This window comes from Lonchura striata, chromosome 5 (genome assembly GCF_050655825.1).
Source record: "Lonchura striata isolate lonStrDom1 chromosome 5, ASM5065582v1, whole genome shotgun sequence".
NCBI classification, from domain to species: Eukaryota; Metazoa; Chordata; class Aves; order Passeriformes; family Estrildidae; genus Lonchura; species Lonchura striata.
Window position 1 is genome coordinate 46792963 of NC_140707.1, and position 27012 is coordinate 46819974.

Consider the following 27012-nt stretch of genomic DNA (forward strand, 5'->3'; position numbering starts at 1 on the left):
GGAGGGGATACCCAGGGGTGGGAAGGCAAACCGCAAAGGCGCTTCGCCGAGCACGGGAACGTCCTCACACCGCCGCTGCCCGTCCGGAGCGGCGAGTTACCGAGCGGGGAGGCGAATTGCTGCAGCCGGCGGCTCAGGGCATCGCTGGGCCGCCGCTCCCGGCGGAAGAAGCCGGCGGGGGGCGCGGCGGGGGAGGGACGGCAGCACCTGCCGGGCCCAGCGGCGGAGCTGCCCAGCCCCGTGCCCGCGCCCTCCTTCCCTCCGCCCGCCCCGTGCTCATGCGCCCGCCGGGGGTTTAAAGCGGGAGCGGTGCCTGCCGTGGGCTGTCGGGCTCGGCGGAGGTGCGGGGCAGCGCGCAGGGCACGGTGCGGTGACCCGGCCGGCACGCCGCTCTCCGCCGCTCTCCTGGGCTCAGCTCCGGGCCGCCCCGCCGCCATGCGGCTCTCGGCGCTGCTCCTCGGTGGGTACCGCGGGGAGCGGCGGGGCCGGCGGCGCAGGCACGGAGCAGCGCCCCGACCCACTCGCTGTCTGTTCGCAGGCGCCTTCCTGCTCTCCGGCCCGGTGCGCGGCAGCGACGGCTCGGGTGAGTTGGCCGCTGTTCCCCCTCCGCATCCCGCGGGGATTTGTCCCTCGGAGTGTCTCTGCCCGGCCTGCCCCGCCCCGCCGGGAGGCGGCAGCGCCCGGGGAGCGCTTGGCCGCGGGTGCCGGCCCGGCCCTTCCCCGGCGCGCCGATTGCGGCCGCCTGTCGCCGGGATGCGCGGGGAGCCCCGCCAGGTGCGGACGGGCCCGGGGCCGCCGCCGCCGGGAAGGGTGCGCGGAGCCGGCCGGTGGGAAACTGCAGAGGGGCACGGAGCGGGTCTGGGAACGCTTCCAGACCGGGGTGAAAGCTCCTTGCTGGCACGGGCTGAAGCAGCGCCGTGGTGACAAGTGTCCCCGTGGAGGGGAGTGTCGGTAGCAAGAGTGAGTGGGAGTGTTTGTGTGTGTTATAAAGGCACTCGTACAGTTCTTGGCAATTTGAGGATCTCTGGCATATTTTAGACCATGGAATTGATTAAAAACGTTTTAAAGTTGCCCTGCCATTATTTCAACCTGGAAAGCAAAAGAACATGCTTAGAATGCCCAGCAGGCTATGGCAGGGATTGCCTGTCGTACCATCCTGTGTTGGACTGCATCCTTGCTGCTGGAGAGCAGGCTCTCCTAGAACCAGAATAAATCCATGGGAACGAAGAGCCACAGGAAGCAGTTGGAGAAATATGTGACAGAAGGACGCAAGCAGTTTGTCTGCCCCTTTCAGTGGAACCTTTCACCAAAGGAGGATAGGAGCCTCCAGAAGAACGTGTTTCCAGATGCAGGCCTGGCCTGCAGAAGGTGAGTGACCCCAAGCTTTTCTGAATGGTTGTTAACAACTTCACAGTTATTAGGAATCAAGATTTTCTGCTCATTTTGTGTTGAATCAAAGATTTGGAAAATTCTTTTGTGCTAAACTGATAAAAGCTATCTGTGACATAATTGCTATAGCTAAAAAATGGAAAAAATGCACGGCAATGGAAAACCTACTCTAACCCCCTAGTTCCTTTCCCTTTTTTACTTTGCAGGTGCATTATAGCAGAAGTGCTGACAGTCTGGCAGGAAACAAATCAATATTTTCTGGGATGCTTCCTTCAGGGCTGGAGAAGCCACTGTAACCAGAAGGTATCTGGAACCAGCTAAAATATCATTAATGTGAACATTTTTGTAAGATATTGCTCTTACCATTATTCTGAGCCTAAATTCAGCAGCATTTGGTTATTGAACTAGAAACTTACATTTATAAAAGTGCCTAATTCTGTTGTACAAAGTAATGAAAGAGCATTAGTTTCCTCAAGAATCTCAAAATTTTCTTTATACTCCCACTGACATGGATACAAATGCTGCCAAGTTCAGCAGCTCTGGTTGCCACACACGAGGCTGTGTGGGTGGGTGTACGCTGCCGTGTGATGGCAAGTGGCCTTAAACTGGTGAGAAAAGGGCAGGTCTCAGATTGATATGAATGATATAGCCCTGACCATGTTTCTCTAAATCCTATTACCCCTGTCCACATCAGGATATATACTAAAGATTTACATCAATTAGTATGCAATCTGTAAACATGTTTTCCAAAATATGAAGTGTAGGTTTACTAATATGTCCTTTTTTTTTTCCCCAACTGTTGATACTACTTGCATTAGATAGAAAAAGCCTCAAAGTAAAAAAGGACGTAAAATCTTTATATTAAAAAAAATACTAAATACTAAAAGAACAGGAAGCATAATAGGGATGTACTTCTCTATATTACAACTCATAAAACTCTTTTTCATGTAGGAACTCCTATTTTTAATTTTGTAATAATGTACATAGGATTTCTTTTTACTTTGCATAAACAAACTGTTTTCCAAAGCAACACATGGAAGCTTCAAGATTAGAAAAGATCATATTTTGCTTATGGGTTTTATTTCCATACAATAACTTAAAGCAGTGGCTCCTGCTAAAAAATAAGTCAGAACTTTTATAGATTGACATAAGAGGCAGCAATTCATGGCAAAATCAGAGCACATGAGAAGAGGCACCAAAAAGATGGGAATTGATAGAATGATTGAAAACATGGTTGTTTTAAGAGATAAGTCAGTCTTTGCTTTTTTTTTCTTTTTTTAGGTCAACAGTGATGGAAGACGTTCATTCCTACCCTTAAATATGGCCTAAATCAGGAAGAATTACAATTTATTTTCTTTGTGCCACACCTCTGTAGAGAACTCTGATGCAGTGTGTTTCTGTGAAGCTTTAGGAGTGTGTGTCTTGACAGGATGGGGTGATAGTTGTTTTATGGTAGTTCTAAAGGCCTAACTGAATCTAACAGAGCATAGGTCTCACATATTCACCAAAGTCCAGAATGGTTGGAGTCTAGAACTGAATCCTTTCCTGTAAATTGTAAGCTTATATTTATTTCTTCCAAAAATTCTTGGATTTAGAATATTGCATCACATAAGTATCAAAAGAAATGCCTCCACTACTACAGCTCTTGCATTCTTCCGTTACAGTGATGAAAACTTATGGGTTTTATCTCAGTTACTTTATATATATAGATACAGCTCTTTGGCAGTTTTTGCCTGTTGAAGTATCTTAGACTAATAAAAACAAGTGCTTCTTCAATTTTAATAGTAATATCATCTATGAAATGTGTGAGAATGATGAGTATGTAAGCTGTCAAAGAACAGTTTTATATATTGCAGTATTCTGACCTCATTAATACATTTTCATGTTTGCAATGAAATCGCTGAAGGGTTGGATAGCTGGTGATGCATTAACAAACAGGGAAGAACAAAAACCACTGCAGAGTTGATACCGTAATTCTTAATTTTGAAAGTCAACCAAAAAATTAGCTTTCATTTGATACTTTACTAAACCCTTCTAATGTTAGTCTCTGTTTTAGGGTTATGACTAGACAAAACTGTATCTACCTACAGAAGAAACTAAAATGAAATTGTTGGTTTTAATTAACAGCATCATTTTCCTCAAAGTGTGTGTTTTTACCTCAGTGCTGATCCAGCTGAGGTATAAACTACTAAATCCCCTAGCTCCAGCATACCAACTCTTCAGTTTGCACAGCAGCAACATGTACCCTTCCCTTGGAAGCCCGAGACAAGGATCATGACAGTCTTTAGGCTGCCTGTACAGAAAAATCCTGTGGCTGGGCTACAATGGATTTCTGTGTTTTGATTTCCAGGGAAAACACAGAAAGATTATTTTTTTTCCCCAACTTCTGTGCTATGCAGAAGCCTGCCACATGACAGTAATTAGTAAGTACCTGGTGATGAGGGAAATGCTGATCTCTAAGCCATACAGGGTTTGTTAACTAGACACATCTAATTATTGTCTTTGTATGCACAGCCAGCCAAGAATTCAGTCAAGTACATTACATTAGAAACGACAGGAGTTAAAACTTCCTGTGGTGTCTTGCACTTTTAGAGGCTGGAAAAATATTGCAGGGTGAGAGTCACAAGCAGTGCTGTGAGAGCAGAGATTACCAGTGGTGCTTATTGCAATTACTCCTCCAAGGATTTCCAGCCTTCCAGCTGCTGTTTGATTTTGATGGCCTTGCTAGGTGTCATTTGGTGGATACTACTTGCTCACTGCCCATCAATTAGCAAACACCCTTGTAGAACTTCCATCAAAGGATTAGGGGACTCAAAAAAGAAAGCAAATCAGCTTATTTTAGCATACCAATAATATAGCACTTGACAATGAAATTATGGAGCTTCTAGGTATAAGCCCTGATTCTACTTGATTTATCCATCTTTTGTTTTTAAGGCAATTAAATAATACTAAGCATGGCTGGGATGTGAGTGGGTAAGACTAAGCCCTAAAAGGAACTTTTTTATTTCTTAGAATGCTTGAGACTCTGATTAAATCACTTTAGTTCTTGCTAGGTAGACAACTTTAATTATCTTGAGAAGGGAAATAATGAAGGAGTACTTACTGCTTTCTTTTCTTCTTACTCTGGCCTATATAGGCAGATTCAGCATATGCAAGTCCCGTATTTGTGTTAACAAATAGCAGCAGTTATTTTTCAGGAAGATGTGATTAGGTAGTTTAACATTGTTTCAGCACAACATTAATGACTATTGTAAATAATTAAGAGTTAAATTGCATACATAGTTGATGAATATGTGTGTTCAGTTTATGCAGTCAGAATGAACAGATGTGCTTCCCTCTGCTTTTCTGGCTGCAGCTGTTCTGCTTTTCACCTCTAAAGTCAGTGATATTAGCTGAAGGTATCATCTTTTCCATCCCCCAGTGAAGAACAGCATATGCTCCAAGTGCTTTCATTTATAGGCAGCACATGTTGGGGTCAGAAAACACCCCAGGTAAGAATGAAATTAGTGGGCAGAAAACAGATGAGACAGATCAGCGATTCCTGAAACACACAGTCCTTGGCTGTGGTGCATGCACTGATACCTTGACCAGCCTCTGCCAGCTTTCATCTTAACACTGTGCAAAGGTAGTATTCCAGGCACATTTAGAAAAGGTTCTTGTACCTTCTAGGTGCCTTAGGAAGTTCAGAATAAACAGCCAGGCATGGGTTGGACTTGTGCTGCTGAACTGATAATGATCTAAGACCAATCTCTAATTTGCTGTGCAACAGGAGGGGACTGTGCTATCTTGTGGAGTAGGAGGATGGTAGTTACCATGCCAGATAAAGACCTCTATGTTTTAAAAAGAAATAGCATCCGTTTGCCAAGTGAAATTGTGTACTGATGTTAATCTGTGTCTGCATGCCTTCACTGTACACAGGCAAGCATAGTGAAAGCTTAATGATGATAACCTGGAGAGCAACTTCTGAAAAAAGGCAGAGTTCTACATAAAAAATGCATGTGCCTCAGCTGAATAAATAACTTTTGTATCACCTTTTGTATGAATCTGACAGTCCTCTGCACAATGATAATGATGTAAACTTCACTGTAATGACTTGATACCAATGTTGTAGATGCTACTGTATTACTGGAGCAACAAGATGTGTGTGTTCCTTTTTTTTTTTTTTTTTTTTTTAATTCTACTGGCCTCAGTAGAATTTATTACAAGAGGCTAAGGGAAATGCTGCTAAATGCTGCTGTCAACTTGCTTTGATAATGCCACTGGAGAGAGGATTCAGAATTTCCCAAGTGACTCATAGGTGTCTTATGGCTGAAGATTTCTGTGGTGATGTCAGAGTGCTTTAGTTTCTTCCTTGCAAACTGCCACCTGCATCCGTGGTCTGTCAGCCCTCAAAGGTCTTCCCCTTGCCCTTCTGTCTCTGCAGTAAATTTACAGATATGGATTGCTTTTCCTTTTGTAATGTTCCTTGATATTATTTTAATGTTGTTTGTTCATGGGCGTTTTTTTCCTGCCACTTTTTTCCCATAAGTAATTTTGAAGTGTGTTCTTCCTTGTCATACCTGTATATTTGTAAGCTCCAAAGACATCTTTATAGGCATTGTACCTGATTTCAAATTCAGATATTGCTTTAAACTTGGAAACTGTAAAGATATAAAAAAAAAAAAAAATCCCAGAAACAACCCCTTAAGATTTTCAGGTCAAAAGTTCTTCTTTTCTCTTTAGCTTCTACTGCTATCACGTGCTTTACAAGAGGACTTGACCTTAGAAAGGGGACAGAAGATGTCCTTTGCCCAGCAAACTGTCCTCTGTGGCAATTTTATGTCTTTGGGGATGGAGTTTATGCCTCTCTTTCGAGTGTCTGTGGAGCTGCCATACACAGGTGAGTCAGATCATTGTTAATCCATGTGTTGAGTTTATATAGTCTATGCCACACTTACAAATCTTAGCCTTTTGATGACATCATAATCTTGTTCAAGTCTTTGAATGTGGTAGGCTGTGGTAAGGTGTTTTAAAAAGCAGACTAAAGGTGAAAATGTATCCGTTTAGGAGAACCACTGTTTTTGAAGACTGCCTTTAAGTTGGGGGCTATTAATTCTGCTGGCCGTTCATACTCAAAACAGAATTTGCTGCATGAGAATGTTTTGGTAGCTTTGCTGCAACCATTAACAGCCATAACTAGTCCTGGCAAAAAAGGATTGATGCATAGGGGAGAGACAATAGCTGTTTAGTTCTCAGCTAATTTCAGTGCAGGCTGCAAAATCCAACAAAAATATAGAAAACAGTTGCTTCTTCTTGCTATGTGTTGCAATGTCTAAAATCCATATTGGCATGAAAGAAACTTCAAGAAGACATTCCAAGTAGGTGATCAGAGTTTGCCATTATTGTGACATAAGTAGAGATGTGCTTTGAAAATTTTGTAAATTTCTTCCAAATAACTTAACTAACTTTCAAACCAGGTGTACCCTCCATTTCATTGCCTGGTGAGTGCAGATAGCTCTGTACTTTTAGCACTGTTGGGTCCCGGCCCTGTGTCACCTATCAAGTGTCAGGAACACTTCAGGAAACATCAGCTGTGGGAGCAGGGCTCCTTTAGTTTCTTAAACTGAAAATTGGTTGTGTGAGCATGGGTCTCTTCCCCCTTCTATATCCACTTCAGTTTGCATGCTGGGTCTACATTGAGGCTGGATTCCTTAATTTTATATAAACCAAATAGTGCTCAGTCCTATGAGTAGCTCTATTACTTTGAGGCAGTTATTAATGCAAGAAAATACTATGTCATACATGAAAATAATTTAGCAGAATTCAGCTAAAAATAATTCTGTATACTACAGATGAATAATCTTTCTGCCTTTTTTAGCTTGTTATATTTGGCTTTTTATCTCATTTTATGTGTAATTACTCCCAGGAAACAAAATATTTATTTAATATTGATCTTTTTCTGGGCAGAAGAATAAAAGATTTATTTGTTGAGGGAAGAATGGAGAACCTCCTACCAGGCTGACACTATGTACGCATGAAAAACTGAGTTAAATCTACCACTGAGTGATTAATTGGATTAATAATCAAAAAGGTCAGATGAAGGACTAGGTTCTCAGCTTGTGCAGTTCTGTTCCAGTGCCAATTTCGCTAAATGGAGACATAGCCCAATGTGGTAGCTAGATGTTAAATAGGCATTTAAATTTTTTCATAACCTTCCTAACTTGTCAAAGGGTAAAACCAGTCCCCATTAAGCACTGGGGTCTCAGAACTCAAGTCTAACAAAAGCACATCATGGTATTACCAAGCTGGGCACAAAGTGCCCATAAACACAAATGGCTGAGCTGCCCCAGTGTTTGCTGGAAGAATATTGACAAAAAGGTTTCTGGCCAAAGGGATTTCTGAGCAGCCATAGATCCCTGGGAAATGTTAGTATCATGCTTGCTTCCACTGTTAAACTTCTTTCCTTTCAAAAGCAATAGGGGTGCAGAGAAAGAAAGGAAGAAAGAACGAACACAGCTTAGGGGACCAGAGGATGCTGGCATGAAATGCTGAGCAGCTCTGTATCAGTGATTGATGGCAATCAGGCAGCAGCAGGACACCAGTTTGGAGATGAGGAGGATAATTCTTGGGGTGATGGAGAAAGGCTGATTGATTATTTGGAAGCAGTTTGCACATAGTGATAGTAGGAAGGAAAGATGGGAATTTGGGCAACTCAGCTGTCTTGCCTAAAGTTCCTGAGATTAAACTGACTGCAGTTACATCTACAAAGCTCACCTCCCATGGCCAGAAGACTCTCTTTGTGGTCTAGGCATCAGATTTGATGTGTGGACCTCTTGAAAAATTAATTCAAAATTCAGCAACACCCTGTATCTCTTTCTCCAGTAGTGCAAAGAAACAGTTCTTGCACACTGAATAAGTGCACAGAGAGCTTCAAAACCTTGCATTTAATGTGGTGATTTATTTTGATTCAGTACAGATTTTAAGCATGCTTTAGCTGAAATTCCTTTACTTTATAAGACCTTTCTGGTACCCTTGGTTGGTATACTTTCTTTCACAAGCTGTTGTGCACTGAGGTACAGGATTACTGCATTGTGTATCTGCTTTTCTGTTTGTGTCCATTTTTGAGTGAAAAATACCATTTAGGTATAAATTACAGGTTGTCATTAACAAGCTAGGCAAGAGAATGGACTAACAGCTTTTACATAAAGCCCCTGTTAAGCAGCATTGGCAGCAGCATATAACATAACGAGTAGCAAAGTGAAAGTTGCTCCTGGAAAATCTGCTGAGCTCCAGTTTAATCAAAACAGCCATGGTATGCAAGTCAGTCACACAGGAGCAGAGCACAGCAGTGAAAAGCAAAGCAGATTGCAGTGACATAAGTAATTCTGAGGAATGCAGAGGCACTTCTTCACTCTTTAAAAGCCATTCAGACTCACACAGGACAAATCTTGTTTTAAAAGTCAATCATAAATCATTGCAGAAAGGAATTTGCCAATCTGGTTCAAAACACAAAGGTAAACTGGCAATATATGGTTTGCTCCACCTCATCAGATATAAACATGCACTCTGAGAAAGCCTACCTGAAGAAACATCCCAGGTAAAACTGATCAGATTGTAAAAGATGGCCTTAAACTATTAATTCACCTACAGAACAAAATGGTAAGAAAGAAGGAATAACTTTCATAAGGTCACAGGTCATGTTACATTCACATCTAATATCAGCCCCCACTTGCATTAAAAATAGCAGAGCTGTTGTATGGAACGTGTGTTTCTTCAGAAGGCAGCATGAAACTTTGACTTGTGTTCACATACAGAATTGTATTTTCAACAAGTAGAAAAGGAGCAAATAAATCTATTCCATCTTCACCATAAAGCTTCCAAATTCTCCTAGTGGAGACTAAGTAGATTATTATTTTTCCTCTAGAATTTTCAATGAAATTTAATTAATTATTATTGTTGCAATTAAAATGTAAAGACCAATAGACAAAATGGAATTATGTAGACAACATCGATAAAATTGTGCCTATAATAAGTTTAAATCATTGTTTCCAGGAATGCTTCTTAGGCTGAGCTTTCCATCTGAATGTTTTTCTTTAGTTCAGTTCAGCACTCAAAGTTGTGAATCCACAGCTCAGAGAGTAGGAAGAGATACTGAGCTCTTCTTAGGAGCTAACATGGGCATGGATCAGGTCTGCTGATGTAAGCCCAAAGTATCTTCACTAAAATTGCAAGTGCAAACTTAAAATAGAAACTGTTCCAATTAAACACATTCTATTTGACAGATTTCCTTATACATTAAGACTGAGACACTAGTGCAGGTTTGAATGCCTAAGAGAACCAGATACTAGAGAAGACATTTATATTCTAAGTAGACTGAAATATTCCAAGTACATTTATGTGTCATTTTTCTCAAAGATAATTTTGACTTATGGAATTTTCCTGTCATTTAAAACTAACCAGTTAATGGCTCTCATCTGATTTTTATCTCACTGTTTTTTTGAAGAACTATGAAGTGCTGTTTGTATTTGCTAACTTTATAATCTTATAGTTTTAAATTAATTTAGGGTAATCTTACTGAAGCTCCTTTGTCTATACACTCTATAAAGCACTCCTAGATTAGAATATACCTGTATATTTTGAAACTAAAGAATTAAATGTATATAATCATGGTTCAATTTAAAAATGCAATCACATACATGAAGAATGAATGTCTTTTAACACTATTCCAAATAGAATTTTATGTGGAAGTTGCCTTTGTCACAAATATCTATATCTCATATTATCAGAGACATATGTAAAGTTTTTTCTGAACTCTGGTCTCGATTATTCTATTTTCACAATATCTTAAATCAGATTAGGTCAGGTTGTTCTTTCAAACAGGAAGCCAAACAGAATCAAAAACAAAGGCACACATTGCTGTGTTTAAATAGTCGTGAAATGATTGCTTGTCTCCCACTGAGCTGTACCTGCCCACGTCCTACAAAGCATCAAGTTTTGCTCCCACTTAGAGCAGTTCAGTTTTGATTTTGGCCTCTAAAAATAACTGTTCTTTCAGTTATTTGCTTTTTCACATAAAAAGAGATCTGACAGTTTTGATGCTTCTTACTGTCACTTAGGAATTGATATGGCCTGAAGCATCACTGTTGTGCATTAGTCTAAATGCCAGAATTATAGGCTCTCCTGACATTTTAAAATAAATCTACATGATACTCTGTAGAACAGTTTCTTATGAAGTCTTTTCAGCAACTTAGATTGTTCTAGCCTGAACACAACTGCCTGCCTCTATTGCATCTTTTTGAGAAGGCTGGTGACAAAACTTCTGATGGTGTTACCTGTATTGCATTTTCTTGTGACTAAAATGTCTGATTTATACCAACTCTTTTTTGACCTTAGTGGGGTGATTACCAACACAGGAGGAGCTGTAAGGGTACAGACTCTCCCAGGACAGGAAAACTACCCTGCTGTAAATGCTAATGGGATCCAGTCTCAGGTGCTCTCTAGATGGGCTTCATCTTTCTCAGTGACTGGTAGGTGGATTGCACTTACTGTTTGCAAACTATATTTTAAGCTGTGGCAGAACTGTGGGACATTTCCTCAGTGCTTCTGTATGCATAAAGAAAGTGATTGTTTAGCAGCAGAAGTTTTCACTTCTAATTTATTATTTAAACTTCATTTTTCCTCTTTTATCTGAAGAGAAACTATTCCAGCTAGAGTAGCTAGTCTGTGACAGAAGCTGATACATAAAGATGGGTCAGTTATTTAGAGTATAATGATATGATAGCAGGCAGCTGACAGTTCCATGACAGTTTAAGTTTATCAAAGTCAGTGTTTCAATCCTGCCACTGCAGTCCAGTCCTCTTGTCACTTCCAGCCATTTAGTTTTATCTCTTCTCTCCCTCTGTTTAATTTGTGCAGGCAACAGCACTTTGTCAGGCCCTTCAAATACCTTGCTCAGCATTTCATGCAAAGACAAAACAGTAATAACATCAACTTATATGTACTGTGGTAATTAAGCTCCAGTGCAATGTAGTGGTTTTGTCCAGAAGTTTCTGTCCCCATTGTTGAGATACTTGTTAATTATTAATTGCCTAATTGCAAACCAGTTGTCATGCTTTGCCATACAGATGAGGCTAAACCATCTTCATAAAATCATATGCAGAAACACATTGGTTGTCTATGTTGTTGTGGTTTCAAAAATATTGAAGTGTGCGTTTGCTAGTATAGAAGACTTGTGAAGCAGATCTCTGTAATGTGCTCTTACTGTTTACAAGTAAAATTCAGCCTACTATCTCTAAGATAATAGTATTCCTTGTATAGTGCTCATGGCAAGTTGCTAGCTAAGAACTTGGAATTAGAGGTGCTTTTGGTGTGGGTGAAAGTGAAATCCAGTTCTCCAGATCATGTCCTTTCTTTATCTGCTGGAAATAATGGCTACTACAGCTCAAAACCTCTTATCAGATATATGCTATAATGACTCATCAGCTGCTGTTTGAAATGCAGAAATTAATTACCTGTAAAACAAGGACTACAATACTGGATTACACCAAAGGTTTGTCTAGGCTCATGTCCTACTCTCAGAGTAGCTAATGGCAGATGACAAAGGAAGTACAGTAATTCTTCAAGCACTTGTAACTTCATCTAATTACACTGAAATCCAGTCAAAGTATTCTTATTTTAGCAGGTATCAAGAACGCAGCTCTGGAAGCAGTTGGGCGGTCGGTGTCCACAGCCCGTCCCTCTACAGGTACGTGTGTCTGCAGCAGGGGAAGCCCCTGGAGAGGGGATGCACAGCAGTGTGCAAGCCCCTGGCTAAAGGAACTTGTTTCTTTGAGACTCATTTATTTTCGAAGAAGAAAACAGATGCGGTATCTGGTTTTGCTGTGTATCTTGCACCAGAAGAAAAAGAGGAATCATGTGTAGTCTTGGAGATTGATTCTGATCTCACTAATGTTTGTGCAACTTAAAAAAAAAACTGGAATGATTTTTGAGAAGTATAGAGATAGCACAGAGGAAGGTAAGCATTCATGAGCTCATGTGATGTTCATTCTTTTTAAGCAACTCTTCTCAGACAGAGTTAATGCATTCCTTCTCACAGAACTGCTGAACAGCTGAGTGCTGTCAGGACATGCATAGCAGAAATTTAGTTGTTATGTGAATTTCACCACAGAAAGTGCTGCATTAAACCCTTTTTTTGAAGGTTAGTGCTGTAAAAATACTTAGATCCTGTTTGTGAGTAGACCACCTGTTTTACAGTTTAAGTCATGTTTTGCTTCTAAACAATTAAAAGTCCATTGTACAGCAGGGTTGCTAATTGAGAAACAGTAGCACTTGGGAAGGTGAGGTACAGAACACACCTGGCTTTGTACAACTCAGTCATCAGTCAGATGGCTGTAGAAAGGAAGGTTAAACTGTTTCATTTGAAAAATAATATTCTCCAAGGAGCAAGCAGTAGTAGCAAGAGTTTAATTATTAAACTGATTGACAATCCCTACTGCCAATAGATTTCACTGTAATTTTTGGAGTTGGAGCTTTTTCTGCTTTACTTCCTTCCATTAATCTTCTTGTTCTTAAGTGATCCATGCTGTTTTTTTCACCAAAGGTAAAAGACCTAAGAAGACTCTTGATAAAAAGGCTGGAAACAAAGGTAAGAACACACAGATTTAACTCCTGCAAAGCAGAATTCTAACCGTTATTTGGTTTTAATAAGTATAATTATTTTGGATGTTCACAGACTGTAAAGCTGATATTGCATTTCTCATTGATGGAAGCTACAACATTGGCCAACGTAGGTTTAACTTGCAGAAAAACTTTGTTGGAAAAGTAGCTGTAATGTTGGGAATTGGAACAGAAGGGCCTCATGTTGGAGTTGTACAGGCCAGGTAAGAACAGATCTACACAACATATAATGGAGTAATTGATAAGAGAAATCAATTAACATATCAGTTCTCCTTTTGCAGAACAATAGCAGTCAATAATCGCTGATGAATAGCAAGGGAAAGAAACTCTTGAGCTGTAGCACTATTTTCTCTGTGCTATACTGAGATGTGCATGTGAGGACATGACAAATTTGAACATCTTCTGTCTCTGATATTTGACTAGAGAGCAGCTGGACTTTTCATGGCCCCTCTGCTGCAGCTTTGCATCTCATCTTCATAGAAGAGCAGGAAACACCCAGCAAAAGGCAGATGCCAGTTTCTAAAAAATGTAGTGAGAGAATAGTCCCTAATGGCTATGTACATATATAGAACAAAAACCTGCTCTTATCAAGTGATAAACTATTACAGCTGATATTTTTCAAATTGTAACTGCTCACTTGTTTTTGCTTTCTAGTCTAAATTAAAAATTAAATCTGGACACAGAATACTTAAAGTCTTTAATTGTTTAGTCATAAACTAGAATATCTTGAACTTCTCCAATCAAAAAACTCAAACTGCATTTTGTAGGATTTTTTTATGAGGAAGGTATTTGTCATACAAATAGTAGAAAACCAGCCAATCTTTAATTACACAGATGCATGTAGTTTATCATGTAGTTCATATTTTTTCTTTATGTATTTTCAACCTAATGTCTTCAGCTGTTTGATAAGCATGAGAATCAGGCTGTCCTTAATTTATCCATTCAGATAGATAATTCCTCTTGCTAAGGATTGCAAGACTTATTAAACAAGAAGCATACTTACATTTTAGTATTAAAATCCAGAGAAGAATATATCAAAACTATTCCAGTGTGTTTTATCTTGCTAATGCCAGTATGAAAAGTGAACCTTATTACTGTTTTATTTTTCCACAGTGAACATCCAAAAATTGAATTCTATCTGAAAAACTTTACTGCTACAAAAGAAGTTTTATTTGCCATAAAGGAATTGGGCTTCAGAGGAGGCAATTCCAATACAGGTGAGTTCCCCCTAAAACAGGATTCACTTCTTTATGCATTATATATATATATATATACATACACTATATATATATACACATACACTATATATATACATACACTGTATATATATATATATATACATACACTATATATATATACATACACTGTATATATATATATATATATATACACATACACACATAGATACATACATGTACACGTATCTGTGTGTATCTATGTGTGTGTAAATGTTGAAGTTCCTATAATTCACATAGGTCAGGAAGTGCTTTAGATGCCACACTTACCTTAATCAGGTTCAGTGATTTTCCACTAGAACATTGTCACATCTCACATTTAATTTCTAGAAGTTAGGCATGCTTATTACACATTTAATTAGACTATAAGTGTTTATACTTGTATAAATGCTTCCTGCATTTTAACAGTAATTGACTTTTCACTAGTAACAGAATGATATTTTGAGACAAATTCATAAAAGGCTTTAGTGTTTGTTTCTTGTTGGCTGGCTAATTAAAGAGTTAGACTAGGAGTAAGGAGTAAGTAAGTGGCGGTGAGAAGACATCATGGCTTAGCCCCAGCCAGCAACCAAGCCCTATGCAAGTGCTGGGTCTCTTTCCCCTAGTGGGATGGGGGGAGACTTGGGAAGAGGAAAATGTGAAAATCTGTAGATTGATAGACAGTTTATTAGGGAAACCAAAAGCGACTCACATAAGCACAGCAAAACAAGGAATTAATTCACCCTGTCTCATGGGTAAGTGGGTGTTCAGTCATCCCCAGGACAGCAGGGCTCCAGCTCACCTAACAGTTTATGCCAACACTCCAAATGTCCCCTCTCCTTCATTCTTCTTCCCACAGCTGGCCATGACCCTGTGTGGTGTGGAATATCCCTGTGGTCACTTTGGGCCAGCTGTCCTGGCTGTGCACCCCCAGCTTTCTCACTGGCAGGGTGGCACAAGAGGTAGGAAAGGCCTTAGCACTGTGCAAGAGCTGCTCGCCAATAACAAAAATATCCCTCTGTTGTCAACACAGTTTTCCACACAAATCCAAAACTCAGTCCCTACTAGCTAATCTGAAGAAAATTAATTATCACAGACAAAACCAGCCAGACTGAAACTAAGCATCTCATGATGTTGCATCTCACAAGCTAAATTTAGGTAGCTCCTGAACTTTCTTCTTTCCAATCCATTTGACAGGTACTAATATACCTACTTCCTAGTAGGAAACTAGACCCATGAGCAAAAAAATCTAGGGAAATTCCACCTCAGCTTTATCTGTGTTTTGTTTTTTTTTTTCCAGGGGTGTTGATTTGGGGTAATTTTTTAACTTAGAGGTTGCCCAAGCTTCATTATTATCAAATTTCCTGGGGGACCAATTCAATGCTACGCTGGCTTAGTCCTGTAGTTACAACATAAATTCCAGATGGGAAACTGATCCCAGAATGCACCATCACTGTATGCATTATTTCTTCATATTCTTTTCCTGTTCAAAACAAGGCAAAGCTTTGAAGTACACAGCTCAGAAATTCTTCTCTCTGGAAAATGGAGCACGGAAGGGAATTCCCAAGATCATTGTAGTGTTTCTGGATGGCTGGCCCTCAGATGATCTAGAAGAAGCCGGGATAGTGGCCAGAGAATTTGGAGTCAACGTGTTCATTGTGTCTGTAGCAAAGCCCACAACAGAGGAGCTGGGAATGGTACAGGACATTGGTTTTGTTGACAAAGTAAGAAAGAATGTTATTATTTGGTTTTCAGTCATGAATATAATTCTGGAGAATTTACAGTAAAATTCTAATTACTAATATATGTATATATAATAACTCATATAGATGTATAGACATAAAAATATTCTCTCAAACCAGCTGATTAAATTATCCCTGCTCAAGAGTTATTTAAAAGACAAGCAGAAGGAAGGTTAAAGAAACACTGGAGATTTTTCCTTGCTAAAGGGGACACACAAAGATACCATTGTCCTCTCAGTTCAGAAGTCTGGCCAAGTTGTAGCTCCTGGAATTTGTAATTGCATGAAGACTCTCAGTGCAGGAAATTCCCCTATCTCAGGTATGGCTGAATATGCCAAAGCAATGACAAAAGCTGATGTGATACACTCTCTTTCCTGAAAGGGCAGACAAGAGAGGTACTTATTTATTGTCTGCTCTGTGGATAATTATTTACTTACTTTCACTACTAAGAGGACAGAAAATATGGAAAAACATATCCTAGCAAGTCTGTGCACAAGACTTTGATCTTGTATGCAGAGTTTTGGATCTCGTTCCTTTTGAGTTAGAGCAGGAATTCAAATACCAATCACCTACTCTCACATAAGCTTTCTGATCAGTAGGTCTTTACTTACTCTGCAGTGAGAAAACCAGTCATTTTCCACAGGGAGGTTGTAGATGTCTAATTTCATCAGAAATGGCATGAACAGAATGAAGCTCTGCTTCTTCTAGGGATATCTAGCTGCTGACCCCAGAGGTATTGCAGGCAGGTCCAACCTTTATGCACTTATAGAAGCACCATAGAGTGGTTTGGGTTGGAAAGGGCCTTAAATGTCATGAAGTTCCCACCCCCTTGCCCAGGACAGGGACACCACCAGCTAGCTCAGGCTTGGCCTCAAACACTTTTGGGGATGAGGCATCCACTATTCCGAGTAAACTGTCCCAGTGCCTCACCATCCTCACAGTAAAGAATTTCCTCCTAATATCTACTCTAGATCTCTCCTATTTTAGGAGATCTCTTTTCCTTGTACTATCACTGTCTGTCCCTGTATAGGCACAGAAAGACATTACCTTGAGTGGCTGAGGTCTGTCCTCCCTTCTGCATTTTGATCTTGGCTGGATTAGTTGGAGAGCTAATTTTGAATTTAACAGCTTTTTCAGTTACTTTGTACTTCACATGCATCTGATGGAAGCTAGGGGAAAAGAAATTTTACTCTGAATGACCTGGAGCTATATTTCTACCCAGCTCTGTCTGTGTTTGTGACATATTATAGATTAAAAATCCAAAGGTCTTACCAAGTTCAAGGGGAAAACACAGAGGTTAATTTTCAGTGTATAATCAAAAATAGAGAAATTCCAATCCTTTGGCTATTTAGTACCGTGACTTCATTCACGTACACAAAACAAAATTACAATTTTCAGTTGTTGCACTTCTTGTGAATAAAGCTAAATTATTTGAAAATTTTCATAGCTTGAGGGGCAGGGTTGGTTTTGTTACTGGATAAAATAAGCCGCACTATAGTTTACATTGACTTCAAGTGCAGCTGTTTCAATTTCTTTAAAAATAAGCACATAAAAACTATGAGGCTTTGTTTCTAATCTGCTTTTGAAAGAAAAATCATAGTTGTCTGAGTATTATCTATTCAACTAGTCTGTTGGAATTCACCCATTCCATTTATGTTTTCAAACAGGCTGTCTGTCGAAACAATGGCTTCTTCTCTTACCAAATGCCCACCTGGTTTGGTACTACCAAATATGTAAAACCTCTTGTCCAAAAACTGTGCTCACATGAGCAGATGTTGTGTAGCAAGACTTGCTACAATTCCGTCAACATTGGTTTCCTGATAGACGGTTCCAGCAGCATTGGAGAGATCAACTTCCGCCTCATGCTTGAGTTTGTGAGCAACGTGGCAAAAGCTTTTGAGATCTCTGACATTGGCTCCAAGGTGGCAGCTGTGCAGTTCACCTACAACCAGAGAAAAGAGTTCGGCTTCACAGACCACGTCACCAAGGAGAAGGTCCTCTCGGCCATCCGCAGCATCCAGTACATGAGCGGCGGCACTGCTACTGGCGATGCCATTTCTTTCACAACCAGGACTGTCTTTGGGCCAGTGAAAGATGGACCTAACAAGAATTTCCTCATCGTTCTGACTGATGGTCAGTCTTATGATGATGTTACAGGACCTGCTGCAGCTGCACGAAAAGCAGGTAAATTATGTATTTTGAAAAGCAGTGGAAGTTGATCCATCCTATTTCTGCTGCACTGCAAATGTTAAGATTTTAAAGTTTGCAAAATATCATACTTTGAATTCAGCAAAATACAAGCCCCTAGGAACTGTTTTCCATTAGGGTGAAAAAACCCCCAGCAACCAGCAATACAGAGCCAGGTGTGACTAGACTCACGTATGGCAGCTTAGGGATCAACGTTTACCAAGTCTCATTTCCCCAAACAGTAGAGTAAGAATAATGAGCCAAGTAACTCCATCATCCAACTCCATCACTAGGAAGGGAATAAGCAGTTGTGGCCAAAAAGCTCACTGGGCTGATGATGCTTGAAGTATGAGTATGTAAAGCCACTAAGTATACACAAAGGAACCAAACTTACTTTCAAAATCATTTTACAGTGTTACTTATGTTTCAAGACTGACATGGTAACTGTTACAATCCTATGTGTTACTACAAGAACAACTCAGACATTAGCTCTTATGATTAGCTCCTTCAGGATTTTTTCTGAGACAAATCTAATTCCTGGTATTTAGTGGCAAAATCTAATTATCTTTGACAGACTGCAGGTGTTGAAACATGCTTTCAAATCCACATTGATTCATTAATGTAGAAATGGCTGGTTTTCTTGTATCTACAGGCAAAAATAGTCTTTTTTAAATTTCCTTTTTGTAGGAATAACAGTCTTCTCTGTTGGTGTTGCCTGGGCACCTTTGGATGATCTGAAAGAAATGGCTTCTGAACCAAGAGAATCTCACACTTTCTTCACCAGGGAGTTCACAGGATTGGAGCAGATGGTTCCTGATATTATTAGAGGCATCTGTAAAGACTATTTGGACTCTAAACAATAAAAAAAAATCTGCTCTTCACTATTTCTATTTGAAACTAAAAATCATGAAATTGAAATGGTCCCTCTAAAGTACAGATGTTTTATTCTTATATATGCTATCATAATACAGAGGAAGAAGGGCTATGTTTTGTTTCTCTAATCAGTCACAGATTCTTGTGAGCTTGTTAGAAGTTGTCCTTGATCCTGAAGTGCAGAATTTGGCCAACAGTTAATATTTTCAACAAGCATGGAGCAGCCTGAAGTTCAAAGCTTTGCATATCGTGCACTTAAGAATAATAGCAGATACTCAGAGGAAATAATACAGCTCTGACATTTTTTCTGAGACTTGCTAGATACCTTCTTAGGAGTTAAAAGAAATATAACTTTAAATACAAGGCACTACCTTCTATGAGCTTTCTGTAGCTTACAATTCTGTATCTTTTCAAAGAATTCTCTTATAACACAAAGTAATTTCGGCACTCCTGTTGTGCAACATCCATTACTGCCAGGCAGCTTGAGAAAAGATATGAGAGTTGTAGCTAAAAGAGTCTGTTTTTACTACTCGGGTTTTTGCTGGATCTGGTTGGCAAATTTTACATCAAAATTGCCAAATTTTACACCCACAGATTTCTGTGGATCTATTTGGTTGGTTCTGTTGGCACAGAATTTTAAAGGTATTTAAGGCACAGTAGTTCTTTGAGAATCTGGATCCTAATATATTAGCTACTAGTGCTGCTTTCTGCACCACTGAAGTCAACAGCGATATTCCAAATATAACTGACAACCGGATATTTCCTGTCTGCTGCCTTGTACCGTCTTGATTTGACAAAGTTGCTATTGGCCAGACAGTTAGAGACAGGAATCTTGGGCCAAGAGATTAAATGAGACCACACAGTGGGAACTGAAAGCAAATTCAAGTCCAGAGGTACCTAAAACCTTTAAACCTAATGGATTTATATCAGATTACATGGTCAAAAAAGAAGAGAGTAGGCAGACACATGAAGTTGGATTTAGTAGTTTAGAGAATAACAACTTCATAATGCTAGTAAAAAAACCTTTATAGATGTGTGAGGTTTTCTGAAGATGAGAGAATAATTTTCTTGAAAAAGGTTTTAATTTGATTACATACCTAGTAATGTTGATATATTTATATGCACACGTGGTTAAAATGATGTGATATTCACCAAGTTATTCCAGAGTCCTGGTGTGAATAACATACTCCAAGTATTCTTTAGAAAATAAAGGGGGTTTGCAAATAAAATGTATAGTAGAAAACAAAACAGCACTTTCCCTATCAGTCTGGGGTTTCCCTTTTTCCTCTCCCCCACTATTGATTGTAAAATTTCTAGTAGTTATGGAGTGGCACAGAAAGGATTGCATTCATTGGGCTTTTGCTGTGCACTTTTAATAACTTATAACTGGCTATATATTACTCTAAACATAAATGGCAAAGATGCCTTGTATTTTTCTAGCAATTGTTATCCTTAATTTTGTTACGTGTTTATAGGTAAGAGTATTAAGCATTTGCTGTATAAATTCATATGCTATATCAACTTTGTGCAAAAATTCAATTAATTGAGTTTATAAACTTTTTCTAGAAATATATATTGCAAGAAAACTGGGATTGCTGCTGTCTGTTTTAATGTCTCATAACACAGAAGTCTTTTTTATTATGAACCTCATATAGTTTAGCTTGAATAAATTGTATGTGATACTTCCTAACTGTATTATCTTAAATTCCAAATAATTCTCAAATAATAAGGGTATTATTTTTACAAATATTTTAATTTGAATGAGTCAATATCAAGTCATATTAGTTATGATGATAGTTAAGTCATCTGAATATAAAGTGTGTGCTGGCTGATAGAATCGCATTTTGTCTCCTACTTTGCTTTTACTGTTGCAAAGAAATAGGCAGCTTTAACTCACATCATTCATTCATCAGACAAAAAGCAGGTTTACATCCCTGGGACACTGAAAGCTGCAGAGCTAAGTCTCCACATATTTCCATTTCACGGGAGTGGTGATGCCATGTTACTTGCACCCTTCATACACTCCTATTACACTCAGATAGGGAGTATACAAAATACTTTTAAAAGATACAATGTTTATGTGCTAGCAAGCATTTGTGAGCAGACAAAAGCAGAGACCTGGTGAGATACAGATACAGGGTGGAAGGGATATGGATTGTGCTGTAAGTAGAAGGCAAATTTTGGAGGAGGAACAGCATGGCAGAACGTAGCAGACACGGGCTGAACCTTTGGTGTGTTAAACAAGGTAAGAAAAACTGCAGACAAGGATTCAGTTTTATGCTGCTGGACCAAGCATTACAAAGAATGTGAAGAGAGCTGCAGATACCATCAGTTATGCAAACTCCAGTAGGAAAAACTGCTGCTGATTTAGGGCAGTCAGTCAAGATTTCAGCCTGCAGGAGACCAGTTCTGTTCTCTTGTGAGACTAATGAAAACCATTATAAAGGGGCCGGACTATATGGTCTTTAAAAGGTTCCTTCCAACTGAAACCACTTTGTGATTTTCTATGCCATAATTCCCTGAACAGTATTCAGACTCGGGGGACCTCAGATTTGCAATCCCAGTTCTGATGACCTATCACATCAACATTTAAAAAAAAAAAAAAAAAAAAAAAAAAAAATCAGGATTCCTTAATTTACAAGAGTAGAAAACTCTGAGGTTAGGGATTTAGGTACTTAACTGTAACTCCCATGCAGCTGTTAGGAATTTTACATGAAATAGTAGTTAACACAGTTCAAAACTCATCCTTCTCACTTAGAGCAATCTAAATTTATAAATCTGCTGTCCTAAATAAATTGAAATCCCTTTTTGTACCATGATAACTTCCAGGAAGAGCAACAACCTACAGCCATGCTTTGTTAGGAAACATGCCTGAGCACTGGAAGCATTCCCTGCCACAAGATCTTTTCCAGGTAAATTCTCTACTTGCAGGCTATAAGAGAAAGGGGCACAACTTCCTTTGTCATTGGCAATATGTCTTTCTCAGTCTTACAAGGAAACTCAGGCCAGTGTCTCTGATTCTGCTTACAAATTTCCTGCACCTCAAATTTTGCACCTTGCACAAATCTTAGGCATTTAGGTCCTGTCTTTACCATTAATCACCTCATATATACATCTCTTGATAGCATGGTTACTTCTAGCTCTGACAAGTGCAGTATATATGAAAAGCAGGTATACAGATAGAGTCCAGGACTGAGGGTCAGTAAACTGCAAAGAAGTCTTCATATAGCCAGACCTGCTATATGAAGACCTGGTAACAAAAGCCTTCTACTTTATATCCTTAAGCAGAATGCAAAATGGGTCTTAGAAGTTGACTAACCCTTATTATCACTGTGAACCTATTAATATTGAATTAGCAGGGAATGAGAAAGACCCAAAAGAAAGACCATCCTAACATTCTTAAGAGAAAACAACCACTTTAAAAGCACCATGCTTTTCTAAATCAATACCAATAAAGAGCTATGCAGAAATGCGCCAAAATAATTTAAATTGAAAGACGACAATTGTAATTCTCTACAACTTAAAAAGCAATTTTGAAGTGGGAAGAGAGAAAGAAGAATAAGGTTGGATTTTCTGGCACATTAGTATAGTCTCATCAGAACAGCAGATTATCTGGTAAATATTTTAATTACTTCCATTTGCCTTTCATATTAGTGTTGTCACGTAAGCTTTCTCTTCTATTAGGCACGGCCCCATAAAATGCAGTATTTTTACCTTCCCTGTTCTGAAGAAGAGAAGCGGGGACAACTGCTTATGCCTTGCTTTTAAGCTTTTCTCAAATTGAGGCAATTCTCAATATCACTACCTAACTCCATCAATTTTGTCAGCACCTTCCTTCATTGCATTAGCTTGAAGGGTAAGTCAGCTCCAGAAAGTATCAAAGCAACAAAAATGACAAGGTTTTTCTGTCCCATGCAAGTGTCACAGAAGGCCTGAGCACACTGTTAAAGACAATCAATTTTATCCTTAAGCAAACTGCCTGGAAACTGAGGACTTAAATCCACAGCCTAATAAAATCAATGATTTTGGTTTGGTCTTGGGACAGTAAACATAAGTGGTATTTTTGGGAAGTGGAAGCAGAATGTGCCTGAATATCTTGTGATCACCTGTCATCCAAATAGAGACAGTAAACACATGGAAACTTCCAGCAACGTTTATAACTGAAGTATGAGCCACTTCTCAGTTATATATGTTTACTAACTGGAGCATGCATTCTTTTGCCCTCACTGGCCTCAAAAATTTTGCCTCTAGCTTCAGCTGAAGGAAGGATAGGTTCTGAAAATTTGCTGTCTGTGATTAAATCCCAGAATTTAATCTCTGCTTTGAAGCAAATAACCACTTTAAATGTAATCTCATTAGAATCAAAATTTCCTTTCCTTTCAAACAATCAAGTCTGCTTAGTGAAGTGTCCTTGAGCATAAGCTGCTTTCATGAAATAAAGGTTATTTTATTTTATTACTGATTTGTTTACATTCATCTGTATCTACACACAAACAAATACTGTGTCCTATTTGTGTCTGCATTCCACACCCAGAGCAGCTGCCTGTGAGCAGCAGCAGGGTCACTCTTTAGCCACGCCAGGACGATGAAGGGAAGGGCTGGGGTTTGCCACAGCCAGAAGGAGCAGGTGGCATCGCTCCCTGCTGGAGCCCGGCGCTGTCAGCTTGAACAGACCCTCAGCCCCGGGCTGGAACTGAACCTACAGCTGAACTTCACACTGGGCCAGTTCCTAAGACACCAGCATGGGAATCCTACGCTGCTGTTTGTGCTAGCAAATGTTAACTCAACTTTCCCAACCTTTGCCGAGGTCAGATACGGCCTTTACTACTTAATGGTAATTGGAGTATGGCAGAATGTAAGCAAAGGGATATGAAACTATTTTTCTGCCCTGGTGGATGTGATCAGATTACAAGTATGATAAACAATTATCTGCCAAAGAATACAAGTTAGAGACAACAAGAAGTCAAAAGATTGAGAAAAAGACTGGCAAGATTTAGGAAAATATTTTAAATCAGATGGAAAAATCATAAAAATTACTAACTTAGTACTACTTTGAAAATTTTGGTAAGTCTCAAATCAAACAAACTATATAATCAAAATAGTATTTTTTTTCAAATGAAAATTCACTATTATGTAGTTTCTGAAATACCCTTGGGTATTTTAAGAATATATTACTTGTTCAGAAAAGGTAGATGGAAAACAGCTTTCTCTCATCTAAACACTCTAAATTAGGTGAGATTGACTAATTTGTTGAACTAAATTCTGGTGAGGACTAGAAGCCAGTTTAGAAAAAAAAAAACCTCAGACCTATCTGGCACAGCATGTTGGTAGCAAATACATCAACAGGGAATTTACTCTCCAGTGGTCAAATTTGCTCAAATCTGAAGAGAGACTAGACTAACGCAATTCGGAGAAAGTGACCAGGATCAGTTGCTTCTGTTAAGCCCAAATACCTGCCAAAGAAAATTCCTGACAGAACATGCATGTGCACCATGGAAACTGTCAGGTGTTAGGGTTTCCCAGTCAAACTGGGGAAAATAACAAATTCTTCTGTACAGCACCTGCCAGCTAAAACTTCACAGAAAACAATGTTTATTAACAGATGTTTATTAGCAGAGTCAGTCACCTAGGATGAATCGGTATTTTTAAAAAAGACTTGCTATTGTTAAGGTTTAATAGTATTTCTAACACCAGAAAACTCCAGCAGAGGGAATCCAGGGGAAACCTCTGGCTACCAGCCAGTCCACCAAAAGCACAGGGCACATAAGACAGAGCCACGATTCAGACTCCCAACACAGCACCAGTGCATGCAGAGCAGCAGCAGGTGCTTCCAAGAGCTTCTGGTTTTAAGCTCCTGCCCCCAAATAAAAAGATACCCACCCATTTCAAGGTAAAAAGAGCAACTGGAAAGATACTGAAACAATAGGGAAAAAAATGCTTAAAAAAGACGAGGCCAGTCACCACAAAGCCACTCAAGGGTTCATCACCTTGGGCAGCCCTCCTTTCATAATGGAAAACCATATGCCCTTGGCCAACTGCTGTGTGTGAGCGAAACTCCAGTAGTCATCAGGCATGGTCTGAGAAGTGCCCAGATGCAATCGACCACTCCAGACCCAGCAGGATCAATGACAGCTCCCAACAGCCATATGGTAAGCCCCAGTGAGGTGGAGACAAGCCTCAGGGAACACCGTGACAACGCAAGCAGCTCTCCCTCTCTGCCAACACTGTGATGTCTGAAGGCACAGAGGGCAAAACCTCTCCTGCCCTGCCTCCTCACAGCTTGCTGTGGGACTCCTGCAGCCCTGCTCTGTTCCAGGCCAGAAGTGGCTATTACAGCCCAGCCGGCCCCAGCAACTCCCTCCACCCACAGCAGGTGGGCCACAGGATTGCACCGAGCTCATGAAGTCATCCTCTCAACTCCAGTCAGCTGGAATATGACATGACCTTCCAGGATAAAAGAGGTAAGAGGAAGACTAAAAATAAAGCTTGTTGGTTTTTATCACCAACTCAATATTTGTTTCTATATTAAAAAGTAAAACCAAACCAATACATTTTAATGACATGTTAAAGTTGTAGCTTGAATTATTTCTTTTAAAAAATGTTACTAGTTTAATCTGCATAAGACTCAAGGGTATACATGGTTGAAGTATCAACAGAGCAAGTATGAAAATAGAACATTCTTAAACACCCTTGCTCATCTCCTAAGTAGCATTTCAAAACAATTCTGAAGCCTTCTGCTTTTGTAATTTCTTTTTTTAGAAAGTTCTTAAAGGCAAACATAAATACACACGTGTGTGTGTCTATATAAAGAGATATACACAGACACACTCATGCATTGTAGTGACAAGCTGAGTGATGTGGTCAACACAGCCAAGGGATACCATGGGATGCCATCCAGAGGGACCTGGACAAGCTCAAGAAGTGTGCGTATGGGAACCTCCTGAGGCTTAACAGGACCGAGTGCTGGTGCTGCACCTGGGTCAGGGCAACCCCCAGTACCAGCACAGGCTGGGGATGGACAGACCAGAGCAGCCCTGCCCAGAAGGACTTGGGGGTGCTGTGGGTAGAGGCTGGACATGACCCAGCCATGGGCACTCCCAGCCCAGAGAGCCAAACGTGTCCTGGGCTGCATCCAAAGCAGCGTGGGCAGCAGGTCCAGGAGGGGATTCTGCCCCTCTGCTCTGCTCTGCTGAGAGCCCACCTGCAGGGCTGCACCAGCTCTGGGGGGCCAGCACAGGAAGGACATGGAGCTGCTGGAGGAAGAGGAAGTCACCAAGATGATCAAAGGGATGGAGCATGTCTCAGAGTGTTGGGACTGGCCAACCTGGAGAAGGCTTTGGGATAAGCTAATGATGGCCTTCCAGTAGCTGAAGGGAGCCTGTAAGAATGCCAGAGAAGGACTTTTTACAAGTGCATGTGGTGACAGGACAAGGAGAAACTGCTTCCAACTTGAAAGAGAACAGGTTAAATTGGATACTAGAAAATAATTCTTTACTGTGAGGTGGTGAGTGACTGGCACACAGGTTGTGGATGCCCCATCCCTGGAAGTGTTCAAAGCCAGGTTGGATGGGGTAATAAAAAACCTGTTTAGTGGAAGCTGCCCCATCCATGGTGGAGGTACAGGCCTGAACTAGATTTCCAATGTCTCTTCCCTCCCAGGCCTTTCTATGAGTCTATGAAACCAAACAGAACAAAAATGCAAGGAGTCAGCAGTGTGTGAGCAAGGGGCTTTCCACTGATGTGAGATGGGAAGTGCTGAAGCAGAGTGCAATTATTTTCAAAGTAAATTAAACACATAATAATAAGAGCATGCCTGGAAAGAGTGTGCTATCAGTTTCAAAATAAACTAGCATACAATATGTGAAATGGATGGCCACTGATAATGTAACTTCAAGCCTAGTTTTTCCATTTGGAAAATCTACCCGTTATCTCCTGGTAAATAAATTTGTCCT

The 27012-nt window shown here is 40.0% G+C and overlaps 1 protein-coding gene across 2 annotated transcripts; it reads left to right on the top strand.

Moving 5' to 3' along the window:
* The first annotated feature begins 224 nt into the window (after positions 1-224).
* Positions 225-20652, top strand: COCH (cochlin). 2 transcript variants are annotated; one of them, XM_021539330.3, is made up of 11 exons: positions 225-460; positions 539-583; positions 6112-6268; positions 10762-10895; positions 12047-12112; positions 12968-13012; positions 13100-13247; positions 14158-14261; positions 15756-15982; positions 17668-18184; positions 18875-20652. In XM_021539330.3, the coding sequence occupies exons 1-11, from the start codon at positions 436-438 to the stop codon at positions 19048-19050; spliced, it is 1644 nt and encodes a 547-aa protein (XP_021395005.3). In that variant the 5' UTR covers positions 225-435; the 3' UTR covers positions 19051-20652. The 2 variants fall into 2 exon arrangements, with proteins under 2 accessions (XP_021395005.3, XP_077640182.2); XM_077784056.2 differs by having other exon boundaries at positions 304-460; positions 12050-12112; positions 18875-19615.
* The last annotated feature ends 6360 nt before the right edge of the window (positions 20653-27012 follow it).